General features: G+C 34.2%; 1 protein-coding gene across 1 annotated transcript in view; it reads left to right on the top strand.

Annotated features, from left to right (window-relative positions):
* The window catches only part of LOC130449291 (protein sickie), a 564,400-nt gene that overhangs the window by 146,488 nt on the left and 402,705 nt on the right, over positions 1 to 15,207 (top strand). The window contains exon 4 of the mRNA XM_056787013.1: positions 6,470 to 6,522. Coding sequence (XP_056642991.1) covers positions 6,470 to 6,522 — 53 coding nt within the window. The remainder of the gene's footprint in view (positions 1 to 6,469; positions 6,523 to 15,207) is intronic.

Here is a 15,207-nt window from a genome sequence, read left to right as displayed (position 1 = left end):
CAGCACTTATTGATATATGTTGAGAAATATATTTCTGTATACATACTTTGAAAGATTCTATAGGAAATTTCAGCTACTTTGGATGCTTAGTTTCTATTTGGCAATCGAACAAATAAGTTATTGTGGGAAATGGGTTTGTCTCGAACTCGAACCAAAGCCCATAAGCAAAAGTCTATTATATATTGATCGCAAAATATTATTATTCGTTCAATTACTCTTGTGGCATATTATATAGCTGGAAATAATTCTATGTGGTAGCCATGGTCACATAGCTTGACAAAAAGAATTGGGCAAATGTCACCGTTCACCCACTAAAGGTCATTAAACTCATACAGAAACTTTGTTTGTATCCTAACATTGTACTAAAATGATATACATAATTAAGAGAAGAAATTCTTTACAAGAAGATCGATTAAGTCTTTTGTCATTCTTGTGTTTATTCAGAACTTCCATTGGTTAGAGTAATGAACATATTTACTGTGCCGATTACTCAGATTTTAAGAGTCTGCTTAGTAAGCACGTCCCGCTTTTCTTGATGTTTCCTTCTTGAGACTTATCAGCGCTTTTCATCTTGTTTTGCATGCTGTTTATTCTTCTTTTTGTAGCTGCCTAAGCATTTCATCAGTGAAAAATAGTGACCAACATTTTGTAGCTATTTTGGTATTTTTTCCACAGTTTCTGACGCCTGATAATTGCACGATGATATTCTCCTTCCAAGTTCTTACTGTTTTGTTTGGACAACGTTTTTTCTATCGCGTGTTTCCATCTTTACCAACGAAAGTTGGGCCTCTCGTTAATTTTGCAACAGGTATATCATATATCATATATACTGCTATCATCGCACTCTTGCTCTGATTCACTATCGGTACTTCGGGATTCTACTGAGCTGTCTTCAAAAACCAACTCCTTTTCATCGTCATACGGCTTCGAGAGCCGTAGACCGTAGAAAAATAAAAAAAGTCTGATATAAAAATAAGATCACAGACCAAAATTAAAATAATTCGAAAACTACAATAGATACACAATCACAAACTGATGTGAAGCTACAGATAAACACGTAGACGAACCACTAGGCCATTACAGCGATTTTACGAAAATTTCCGACTGACTTTCCGAACGTCGGGGACTGAGACACACTGTATATTATTGGAAAATGGTACAAAGTGAATATTTTCCTGTTTATTGAGCTCATAAAAAGAATAATTTCATGAAAACCTATTAACTAAAAATGTGATCAATAACATTACAAATTTTATTGCAATTTTGTGTAATAGATGTATTAATTTGCCAGGAAATATAAACAATGTTCATATGGAAAATTTCCCCCTTATTTCACTTCGTTGTCAACAAATTTCTGCTCATATTTCTCTGATCAATTTAAAAGTATGTCAGCGCTGTCACTATAAACTAATAAAAAAAACTAATATTTGATTAAAAGATGCAGATCTAAATAGCTGATAATATCCCTCTAAGTACATTTATTTATTTATAAATTTCACGGTCTCAAAATTTGCTTGCTCTTTATTTTTATTTCTGTTCTTTCTATTTAGAAGAAATCATACCGGTGTCAAAGTTTACCTGATTGTTTTCACTTCTTCGCCACCTCGTTGTCAATCCCATGTGTTGAGCTGTCTTTCCAAGCCCGTGTAATTAACCAGATAACTTATATAAGATTATTTATATTAGTTCTGAATCTTCGTATCTTTTACTGTCATTACAGATCAATACAAGACCCTTAGCACTAAAGTTGACATCGGTTTCGAATGTTAATGATCTCAGCGTGATTCTTCTATAACTTTCAGTTTTTGAACATTTATCATATCATTCTACCGAAATCACTGATTTGCTTTTAAAGTTGGTGAAATATTCTGGTATAGTCTACTCCTTGTTTCCTTGTGGTTTGTTGTTATATCACTATTGTCCAATATTGAACAAAAGTACAGATCTTCCTTAAATATTAGAAGAATCGCTTCAATATAGTGTCTTTGTACCTTGGTTAAGTAGAATATTTCTATTTTTCCCTAAAATCCGTGGAGGAACCTGGAATTACACGACCGGAGAAGTAAACCATGACGACCAAAATAGTCCAAGGAAGATATGAAAGAAATCGGAAAAACTTGTCTGGTACAATAAATGCATTTCGCATAATTTCTTGTATAATTATTAAACGATTTGAAACCAGGAAAAATCGCTCAAAACTCGTTTTTTGAAGGTTTTCGCATGCTGAATCCAATTTTGCCATTAATTATATTAATTATATGTTTACAATATTTTATTTTTATTTACAAGTAGTAAATTCATTCAAACATTTTCGAACTCTTTTTCCTCTTCCTTGTAACTGTCCTCTGTCAGATTGGAAATTATTTTTTGATGTTATCACAATGCTTACATGCGATTGTATAGTCGAGCCCATTCCGTCGGCATCAGCACCTGTTGCCACAATCTTTTTCACAAAAACAAGAGAAGCTGTTGAAATTTTACTCTAGCCCTGCTCATAGTGACAGGACTTATCCCTCTATTGTCCAAGTCCAATTTACACACCAATTCCAATTCAATGGTCTGTACCTTTGTAAATCCGCAACTCTCTATTATATACCTGTACTTGAAAATATACACGTTTAATCTGTTTGGTCAACGCTATTCTCCTCCAAAACAAAAATTTTCATAATATTTATATTATAACTTGAATGTATGATATGGATTGAATTCAAATTTTCATAATTTCTATCTAAAAAATAAAAATAAAAGTAATCTGTTATGCCGATGACGCTGTAATTGTGACAGAGAGCGAAGAGGACTGACAGCAGCTCCTAAATTTATTCTACACAAAAACTAAAACCTTTGTCATTTCTAAAGAACCAATGAGGTGCAAACTCGCCCTAGGAAATAAAACCATATAACAGGCAATGTCACTTGACTACCTAGGCATACAAATCAGCGCAGATCAGAACAGAATAAATGAAGTAAAAGGACAAGTAAACAAAGCCAGCCGAATATCAGGCGCACTTCGGGACATTATCTGGAATAATACCAATGTGATCAAAAGGGCAAAAGTTAAAATATACAAAACCTGCGCTAGACCCATATTGACATATACTATAGAAACAAGAGCGGACAACAAAAGAACTAAAAACATCATTCGAACAACAGAAATGAAACATATGCGTATACACAAAAGAGAAACACAGACATAAGAGATGGATGTGAGGTGAAAGACATAGTCAGATGGGGACATAAACGTAGAAGAGCTTGGAACGAACACGTGGACCGGATGACCAGAGAAAGATTGGCAAAGAACGCACTGTACTGTAAACCAGGGACACGACGACCTTTAGAAAGACCCCCAAAAAGATGTATGGATTCATGGACATCAACATCTTAAGGATGACAAATTGGAAACTACAGGCATAAGGCCCACAATCTCTATCTATCCAAGAGACGGAGTCACCTGTCTTTGAAACACCCTTTATGTAGACTTTTGCGGCTGCTTCATGAAGACAATGCAAACAACCGCATCCAGATATCTAATGCTTACTAGATTTTCTTTATTTTCGTTTTCTATCTATCCAAGAGACGGAGTAACGTATTTTTGAAACACCCTTTATGTACACTTTTTGCGGCTGCTTCATGGACAAGCAAAAAGCAGCATCTAGATATCTACTGGTTACCAGTTTTTTAGTTCATTATTATTGAATATTAGGTATATGTACAATAGAAACATTAGCCCAATCATAGTTACAGCCGCCGAACTATAGAACCCCATTAGTTAACCATAGAGATCCCACTTGAAAACATTGCATTTACCTACGACTAGTAACCACCCATAATGACATTCTTTATTCATGTGTATTTCACATGTGCCTACACTTCTGCTCGTAAGTCCGCGCCTTATTTTGTAATTACATCTATGTATTCATCCTAATAGGGTTTAGAAACACCGCCCACTCCTCTCAACAAACAGTATGTGTGAATTTAACTATTAGGTTTTCTTCATTCTATTCGACGTGATTGTCAATTATTTTTCTCCTTTAATATCGTTTTTCATTTCTAAAGGGGTGATCTTATCACGTCTTCCGAAAATTTTGTTCAAATATATCATACAGACCGTTTCTTTTCGTTTCAACAACGCTATAAGAGATTAAGTTGATCATTGTAAGAAATCTTCAAAGCAACAGTGATTTTGAATACGTTCCAATGTTGAAGGTGTGTTGAGCCTCTTAAGAGTTAATCTAAGACTAAACGAATGCATATGCCTCACTGCGTAATCTAACTAAGCATTGGGTACCACCGCATTCGCTTATTTTGGACTATTAGCGCATTCGAATGAACATTTCTCAGTCCTTATTGACGTTATTTAACACTCGTAACAATTCTTCTTGTTCTAACCTTTCAAAAATGCATAGAAGCTTTTGTTATTGTCATTCTGCCGCTTCTTATTTTTATTTAGAAAATATTGAACTATGCAGAATCAAACTGCAGAATTGTTTGTGTTCAATCAATTAAAACGATGAATCATTAGGTGAAGTGCAGTATATTAGTCGAATAGGAACAAATCAAATTTTCATCCACCCATCTACTTTTCACCCTTCCTTCAACTTTTTGAATAGGAGAGGAGCTGAGACAATAAGAAGACTCCCCATCAACCCCACAAAACTTACTCGCGGCTATTTGATGTCGTCAGGAAGTAGTCTTGTCTGCCAAAGTTGTCACGTTCCTGTGTCTGTTAAGCACATCCTCACCGACTGCAGAGAATAACTCTACCTTATATCAACAGTTTGATATGAAAACCAACCTCAAGGAGACACTTAACTGCCCGACGGAAATGAAGAAAATCATTAGAGTGTCTTAAAGCCGCCAAGCTGTATGAGAAAAAATAAATAACTTACGTATTGTAATAGATTTTGTAACAGTTCTTCATTTAACTTATGTATCATAAAATTGTTTTTGTGTGCCAATGACCAGCGCTGTAGAGGCACGTTAAACTGAAAAAAAAAATTTTTCATTGTTAAGAGGGCCACAGACAGCAGTGTACGAGGGGGTACCCAAAAATAACCGGAACTATTTTTTAAATGCTATATATTTACGAATATTTACAAAACAACCTTATCCCCTTCCAAATACTCTCCATTACAAGTAATACATTTGTCCCAGCGGTGCTTCCACTGTTCGAAACATTGTTTGAACTCATCTTTAGAGATGGCTGCAAGCTCCTGTCTCGTTCTTTTCTTGATGTCTTCAATGTTTTTAAATCGCCGTTCTTTCATGCTTCTTTTCATGAGTGGAAACAAGAAAAAATCGCAGGGAGCCAGGTCAGGCGAGTAAAGTGCGTGGGGCAGGGAACCATGTTATTTTTAACCAAATATGTGATTTCGGGCAGTTGATGGGCGTCCAGAGTGAGGTTTGTCATCAGTCGACATGAGCCCATTTTTAAATCTAGAAAACCACTCATACACTTGAGTTTTCCCCATAGCATCATCTTTGTAAGCAGTTTTCAACATTAAAACAATTTCAGCAGCGTTTTTACCAAGTAAAAAACAAAATTTCACAGTGGCACGTTGTTCACTTAAATTTACCCTCATAAAAAAACGAAGCAGCAGTGAAACAGCACTAGCAAAAACGATCACTAGTCACGTACAGAACGTGACAGGTAAACGGCCCGCGTGGCACTGAACTGGCGACGAGTTGCGTTAGGCAGGCCCTAGCGGCAGAAATCAGTACTACAAATGTTCCACCCATGGCAATGCTATTCCGTTTTTTTTGGGTACCCCCTCATATATTCATTATCATCAACTGTGTGTCGTTATATTAAATTTTGTTTAGTTATGATTTGTGGAATATATGCATAAATTTCCAGTCCTCATATCTTAAATCCGTTCATTTGATATGACAATACCGTTTCTCTACCAGACGGTGGATTTTTGGATTATATTGCTGGTCGCCCGAACCCTCGTCGTCGGTCAAGTTGATACAGCAAATCGTTTCACGTTTCAAATCAGCTACCCAAAATTCTACGATCGCGAATGATGGTACAGTGTTCAACTTCTCTTTAATTTGCTTAAACTTAATCCGTTTCAAAAACAAATATTTTTTCAGTTTCTCAAAATATATGAACATTTGAAATCAATAATCTTTGTCCCTGTTGCTTAATCGATGCCACTTTTAAATTTCTTCACTATTGAAAGGAATAACTATATTTGATTAAATTATTATAAACTGTAATTCACAACAATTAAAAATCAGTTAGATTGGATTTCAGTATAGAATAAGAATAAAATTCTTCTTATCCTTATCTTATAAGAAACAATTTGAAATAAATGAATTTTGAAGAAATACTTACCATTTATGAAAGAAGAAATCAAATTAATTCGGATTGTTTGTATTTTTGTATAAAAATTTAATTTGAGTTATTAGTTAGAGGCTTTGATAATATAATTTATTTGAACTTTGATGATTTTATTTTTATTTTCAGCATGTCAGAAAATCGCAGATATTCAGCGGAAACCAAAGACCCCCACCCAAATGGTAAGTTACAATTATAAATAGCCAGCGTATTAACAATAATTTCCTAGGTCTTTTAAATCATATTGTGGATATCAACATTCTGTCAATAGCTTTTGATTAATTACCACATATAAATTGTTACTTAGTCAACCAAAACTAGAGGTGTATTATGTCCATTTGGCGACTGCAAATATCTATCCTTTTTGGAAATAGTTCTCATAAACCCAAGATGATTATTCTTTCAAATAGCGTTGAAATTTTTATATATTTTTATATTGAAAATATAACTTGCATGATATCCTGCTGACCATCCCTTCAGCCAACCCAAAAGCATAGTTTACTTCTTCATATGTATATTTTTGCGCACGTTGTTCAGATTCAACATTGAATATGTAGTCCACGAAGTCGACGCCTTCAATGTTTATAAATTTTCAAAATAAACAAGTACTATCTTCTTGTTGATGTTCCATTTTTCAAATTTTTGTTAGGCCAGCGCATATCTACTTCTAAATTTTCAGGTATTAAACTACCCACTGCAGCATTTGCAGACTCCCTTACTTGAAATGGAATGATTCGCTATCTGAAGACATTTTAAGTAATTACTTCTGTACTTGTTTTGAATCAATGGAAAGTCGTTGTTTGCTTCCATAGTGGCAATACTTTCAATATCATTTGATTCCACAATAATATTTTTATTTAAATTGAAGATTTTTTTAATTATTATAAGAAAGGAGAATAAGATTAAACGTTGTACGTAAACACGTTATGGAAAGAGCGATAATGTTCAACTATGGTAATTTGTAAAACTCGCTAGCGCTCGTTTAGGTAAATATTACGCTTGTTGAACAATATCGCTCTTTCCATAACTAATTACGTGAATAACTATTGCAAAGTTTTGCTTTTCACGTACTCTAAATCATTTTTGTGAAATCAAGCACACAATAGTGAGTGGGCAATCTCAATAAGGTATATTCATTAGTCTTGCATATGCTATTGATAACATACTCGGTTTTTTTATAATTTGAAACAATTCTGTTAACAGCCAACAGTTGAAATTGAACTATATATTTTTATTCCAGTGAATGACGGTAATAGTTATTTACGGTATAAATCCGGGAAGTGATTAAGTACGCAATATCTAATCGAGTACCATAATAATAACTTCACGGACATATATCGTAATGTTATATTAGACGACGCCATCTGAAAGTTGTTCGTTTTGTATTCATTTACATACCGAACGTTGCGTTTTGAGTGTTCCATGTAGTGAAAGTGACAGCTCCGTACTGCAAAACACTTTCGGGACGCTCTGGAGTAGACAACTTTAACTTAACTTAAATGTGATTCTAGCCATTTCAATGTTGACAGTTGACAGTTTTACTTCGATAATTTTGCATAACCTTAAATTTTTAATTTTCTGAAAATATTTGTTTTATCCGAAGTTTTGTCTAAATCACTGAATAACAATGAATGATGATAAAAAAAACATCAGCAATGAAGAGTTATTCGAATCCACGGCACCTGATATTATCGAAGAAAGCAATGCGGTCGTTCTTGATTCGTTGCCGGATAAATCTCGTGCAAGGTACGAAAAACAGTACGAGCTCTTTATGAAGTGGTGTCACCAGGAAAAGGCGAAAAACCCAATGGAAAACGTTGTGCTTGTTTATTTTTTTGAAAAATATAAAATCTGGAAAAGTTCTACTTTATGGTCTATATTCTCGATGATTAAAAGTACTCTCGCAATAATAAAAGATGTTCACAACAACAAATATCCAAAACAAGGGGTACACTGTAAAATAATCAAAAACTTCAACCAGAGAAAATATATTAGAATTTTTGTTACATTCTTATACGTCGTCTAAAAAATATTGTGTACGCCGCGACTACTTTGTTGGACTCGTCTGTTGCTCGCTTCGCTTCGCTCGTCTCGCGATTTTCAGACTTGTTCAACAAAGACGCACTTTCAGTTCTTGTCATACAAATAACTATTTTTCTCATACTGTACTGTAAAATCGACTTTACTGTACTAATTTCAGTCCGGAAAATGGCAGTTTACGGTGTCTTTGAACTTTGCAATACTCTCCCAATCCTAATTCAATATGTCTGCCTTTGTTTACAATGTTACCTTGGTGACTTCTGTTAATTTTCATTTTTTTAAATAATAAGAGAATAATCAAATTTCAGTGAAATTGTCAAATCTGACGTTTCACATTTTAACAACATTTTGCATTTTATTTAAAAACGAAAACAGTAGGAAAAAAACATATTACCATATACGTCCGGTACTCGTCGCCTCGCCCATAAACATCTATCTCGTATCGGTCTAAATCACTCCCCGGGCTCATAACGTAAATAACTATTGCATAGTTTTGCTTTCTGTGTACTCTTAAACACACAATAGTCCAAATGCTTGATAACATACTTGTTAATTTTAATAATTTGAAGCAACTCTGCCAACAGCCACCAAATGAAATTAAACTATATATTTTTTAGATCAGTAAATCACGGTAAAAATTTTTTTAAATTGTATAGTTAACCAATACCAAATATTTGATCTGATTTAGATGAGCTCATAGCTCTTGAAATACCTCTAGATGCTTTTTTGGAAAACTTGATTGCTTAAAATCAAGCAGTGAAAAACAAAAATCACATTTCTGTAAAAATTAGAACATGTATATCCATGAAAACACATAATAGCTATATTTTAGGCCTTGTTGAACTACATTAAAATAAGAATAAACGTTTTTTATGGAACTCAAGGAAAAATTCTATGTGTTTACCTTGAAGAATGCGTTGGTTTTTTGCTTTTTTACGTAGAAACATTCCATTTTGGAGAATACCGATCAACTCTCAACAAGTTATTATTTGCATATATTATGAATAAACGATTTTTTATTTTTCTCTTCAAGCTATAATTTTGCTCTTCATAGATTTTTTAATTAAATGCGTATTTCATCAGTTATTTCCGAAAGACCTACTGAAAACTTGGTTTCCTTGCCTGGAAACCGACAATTTCACTCACGAATAAGTTGAAAAGTCTTTACTTTCAAATATACATTCATACAAAAAAAGTTGTTTAGAATTGGCCAAGTCATCGATTTTAGTACCAATTTTTAATGAAAAATTGCTCATCCACGAGAAGATGTGCCATCCACCCTCAGAAAAAGCAACCTCTGGTACAAGGTGGTCTTTGAAATAGAGAATGAATCGTATCTGAATCCAAATCTTTATGGCAGCACATTGATTTCTTACCGAGGTTACTTAGAATACATAAATTGAGAGCATTCTCATATTCCCTGCTTTTGTTGTGCCAATGGATATTATAAGCTTTTCTTTGAAACTCGCCCTGCTAAAGAGGTCGGAATAAGTCAGGCAACAAATTTTCATTAAGAGACAAAATTCAAAGTCAAAATGAATTAATTGAAAGAAATTACAAGAGGGATTTGAAAAAGGTTTACTGTAAGTGTTCAAATGTTTGCCTATCTTGATCAATGTAAGTCTAGAAGGTTCTCTTAAAAGAACGTGGTCCTTAAGAAATCACTGGGTGTCAAATCACATGATCGCGCTGGTCACACGAATATTCGTATGCCTATCAATTCTCCGAAATGAACTTTAAAGTACACCCGTACACAGTACTGTGGCGAAGCTCCCTCCTGCATATAAATATGTAATAAACCAGTTAGTAGTGTGTGGTCCTATATTTTCATTCGTTCAATTTTTTTTCATATTTTTATAAATTATATAAAAGTTTTATGGGGTAAGAATTGAGTTGAACAAATTAACATTTTGGTTCGTAAAATTTTTGCATATTTCACTGAATAAAAGCGTGTTTAAAAAGGAAACCGAACATATGCACAGAATATCAATTGGCTCAACGATTATTCTGTTAAATTGAATATTGATAAAATCTAAGAGGGGCCCAATAAGAGTCGCCGTCGTGAATTATACATTACAACACTTGCGTTTGATTTTTATTGCCTTTCGTAGTAAATCGAAAATAAATTACCAAACTGAAAAGTTTCACGACGATATTTTTTTCAAAAACGTGAAACTAGAGAAATGTGAAGTCTATTAAAAACTTTTCAATGACTATTTTGTCAGAAATACACTAATTACAATAACCAAGATATCACTGCTCTACTATGAGCTCCTACCTTGTATAAGCTCTTGCAATAATCCTAGATTAGAAACTCTCTAGTAACAGACACCTTCTGTTTAGAAACTTCAGTCGAGTAACAGTCAACTTCTCCAGATATATCTAGAACAATAGTTCATGGCTTCCCAATAATACATGTACCTAGAAACCCACCATATTTTATATTTTCCATCACTTCAAATTATGACCAGAGCCGTTAGATGGCGTGCAGCTGTGTACCCATCACACTATAGGTTCCACTACATTTAGTTCTGGCCGGTGCTTGCAGATAGCGAGCGGCCAGTTTCAATAGTGAAATATTCAATGACATCAATGACCTCATTTTTTTGAAAGGAATGTGTTAAGTATAATCACAAGTCTATACCTTTTTTAAAGAATCTAATAAGAATTTTAACTTTTAATTCCTTAATTTTAATTCCTTATGAAAGGAATTTTCCCGCTATTTCTGTAAAATTTCAACGTGTTTTTGTGAATAAAGTTAATCCGGAGTAATACCTTTAATTCTGGTCGCAATTCCAATTTCTGATTAATATATCGTTATTACTATTATTATTATTCATAACGAATGAATGTATATCAATTATCTAATTATTATGGAGCCAAACATTTGCCATGTGTCATCGGTTACCTCTGCGGAACATTTGATGTGTATTCAATGGGTAATTAAACAGTCTCTTCTCTATCGTGACGATCCATTCGAACCGCTTTTCAATTTCCATAACTGAAAGCTTATAACTTATTATTGTCGTATACGAGAGATGCTTACAAGTTACACTATAGCTATTTTTATACTGTTATGGTTGCTATCACTACAAATTAAAAATTACACGTCATGTGAAGGACAGTCACGAGGTTTGAAACTTTTTAAAGAGATGGATAATAAGATAATAGTACATGATTCCATTCAGTTATTATTGGAAATGCTACACACGCTTCTTCGGTGTTCTGGAAAAAACTTGAAAAATTTATAATTAAATAAGTTACCTTAGTTGAATTTGATTCAATATAATGAGGAACCAATCTATTAATTCTTCTTAAAAGTAAGTGTAGCGAGTCTTTGCATATTTTGGAGGGCCAAAAAATAGGTGGTAGCTGGTACATCCCTCTCCAACCCACCGAGAATGACCTTTAAGATTAAATTTTTTGTTTGGATGTGAGGCATTCCAAAAAGGAAAGATAACCAAATAACCAATAGAAAACTTTTGACCTCAAAGAAACAAATCGACAGATCTTTCTCCTACACCAATATTTATGAGGGTTATCTGAAAAATTTCCGATCTCGACTTGAAGATAACAGGATTTCAATTTAAGTTAAGAAATATATTTTAGTTATTAGGGACGCTTAGTTTCTGTTTGAAAATCATAAGAGTGAGTCGTTGTCAATTTTTCTCTGTGAATGGAAAAAGTTGAGTATCGAGATGTCATTAAATATTTTTTAGACAAAATAATACTACTACGCAAATGAAATATTAGCTAGACACTGTATACCCAGACTCTGCACCATTATTTGCTAGTGTAGGATTTTCAGTATTTCAATTCATATGTAGGTCGGTTCTGGCTCTGGCAACCGTAACGTTAACAGTGAAACTGTCAGTTCCTATAAAAATAACTCTTTATCGATAGTTATCACAGTCCTAAAATCTGTGAAACTATAGATAGAATCTTATAGAAGTGTTCTTGACTCAGAGACATTACTGTAAGTAGAATCTCATACATTCATGCAAAAACAAGACAAAAGAACATACCAAATATACCGGTACTGAAACTTTATAATGAAGACATAAAAATGGAAACAGCAATAAAATTTCTCGGAATACTATTCGACCACACACTAAGCTGGAACTGCCATATTAGAAACCTTCTTCTAGCTTGCAACAAACGACTGAACTTACTGAAAACGCTAACGAAAAAAGAATGGGGTGCAGATCGACAAACATTACTAACATTGTACCGAACACTTATTTGATCAAAACTGGATTAGGGATCAATTGTATATTCAACAGCAAACAAATCGCTACTGAAAAAACTCGACAGCTTTCACAACTCAGCCTTACGTTTTATAACAGGTGCATTCAAAACAACACCAGTGGAAAGTCTGTACTGCGAATCAGGGGACCATCCTTGGGAGACAGAAGAATATATTTGAGCCTTACATATGCAGCCAAACTAAAATCCAATCCATCCAATCCGACCCTCCAAAACTGCTTCTCCAAGAAATTCCCAAATCTTTTTTCAAATAAACCCAGTACCCTCAAACCTTTCTATGCTAGAATTCGATCATATCTAAGCGAATTAAATTTCTTTATTCCTGAATGCCTTCCTATCGAATCTTCTCAAACTCCACAATGGACAATAGAAAGCACGAAATTCATTACCTATCTCACCTCTTTTGACAAACACCACACCAACCATAAGCTAATCGAAGGACACTTAAATAACATACTCGATTAGTACAAAAACGTTGTACATATTTATACAGACGCATCAATATCTCAAGACGGTACGGGGATCGCAATCATTACACCAACCTCCAAATATATGATAAAAGCTCCTCAAACCCTATTCACTTTCACTGCTGAATTATACGCAATATATCGAGCTACCCACTTCGCCGCTTCATCAAACGAGCCTAATGATGTCATACTCACAGACTCTCTTAGCTCAATCCAAAGTCTTCAATTCACACCACAAATCCATTAGTAATCAAAATCAAGCAACAACTGCAATACATACAAGACAACAACAAAAAATAGTATTCTGTTGAATCCCCTCACACATTGGAGTAAAAGGAAACGAAGAGACAGACCTGACGGCGAAGGAAGCTGTAATTAGTGATAATGCGGAGTGCGTAAAGTGTTTAATGAATGGGAGATCAAATGGTCAACATCCACACACAAACTTCGTGAAGTGAAAGAATCAATAAAACCATGGTCAATACTACCGAAAAATCGTTATCATAAATTTAATTTAACAATTATTCATAGATAAGATACTTAATCTTTACTAAATCGCTAATAACCAGTATACGGTTGATGCGAATTTTGTAATAAAAAAAAAATTCATATATAGATGTATCGCTGAGCATTTGGGACGACCCCAGAGTGCGACAAACAGCGATATTATCAAAAAAGTTGACCAAATAGTACTAGACGATTGTCGGAGTGAACTTACAGAGAGATAAATCATATCTAGAGATCATATTTTATTTATTTAACGGACTAAGCATTCGTAATCTGTCTGAACATTGAGTGCCGCGATTGCACACCAGAAGCGAAATTGAATGAATATATTGTAGGACTCTTTAACGTGATTAAATTAAAATGTGTCGGATTTTTTGCATGAATTCAAACCTGTAGATAAATCCTGGATTTTCCTCTACACACCTGCTGTGAAAAAAACAACCAAGACAGTGGTTTGTAAAGGGCGAACCTGTTCTAAACAAGGTGATTACAATGTCAAGGGATGAAAAAGTCATCGCGACTGTTTCTGGATATAATCATGGGATTGTGTCCAATAGGACCTCATCACACTTTGGTGATCTCCATGACTGAAATTCACGGTTAACACTTTGAATTGGTTTATCACCTGCAGTTCTCACCAGATCCAGCCCACAATGACTTTTTCCCGTTTCCTTGTCTTAAATCTTCATTTGCCGAGGAGCGGTTTACTCAGCGAAAACGTTATCGCATACTCGATGCTTATTAGAGGAAGAAAGATGGCAACTATTTTTATACCATGATTGAGAAAGTTTAAAGACGCAAATGAAGACTATGTTGATTATGGAAAAAATGTCTCTCATATTTTTAGATCGGAATCTTATGTAAAAAATGTTTTTGTATTTGATAGATATAAAACTTATGAAACAATTATCAATTTTTTACACAATCGACAAAATGGATATGTATGGATCGATTTGACGTAGATTGTGTATATGAAACCCATCAATCATCCTTCGCATTTGTTTGGCGCCAACAAGTTTTTCAAAGTTACATCACAATAACAATAGTCAATAGTATGTCTTTCCCCTCTTAATTGGATACATTTATTACAGCGAACCTGCAACGTCTCTAGACCTTTCAAAAAAATGTTTCTTCTTGCTTTGCAAACCAGACCTCTACAGCTTTCATTACCTCCTCTTTGGAACAAAATTTACGACCTGGTGAATCAGGGGGGTGTTCCAGTAATTCAAACCCTAAATCACGATTTTTTTGCATGGAAACATAAGATTTGTGTGCAGAGGCTTTGTCCTGCAAAAACAAAACACCTTTGGATAGCTTTCCGCGTCATTTCTCTTTAATTTTTTTCCGTAGAGTGGTCAGTAATGACGAATACTAATCTCCAGTTATTATTCTACCTTTATCCAAAAAATCAGTCATGATTACTCCATGGCAATCTCAAAAAACTGAAGCAAGAACTTTTCCAGCAGATTCCAACATTCAAACATTTGGGGATCCATTTTGCAGCAATTCTTCTCATGTCCAAATTGACTTGAACTATATGATGAACGCGTTCGTATGAAATATTCAGAGCTTTAGATATCCGTTTTA

This window comes from Diorhabda sublineata, chromosome 10 (genome assembly GCF_026230105.1).
Source record: "Diorhabda sublineata isolate icDioSubl1.1 chromosome 10, icDioSubl1.1, whole genome shotgun sequence".
In the NCBI taxonomy this organism is placed as follows: Eukaryota; Metazoa; Arthropoda; class Insecta; order Coleoptera; family Chrysomelidae; genus Diorhabda; species Diorhabda sublineata.
This window is presented reverse-complemented; position numbering and strand designations above follow the sequence as displayed.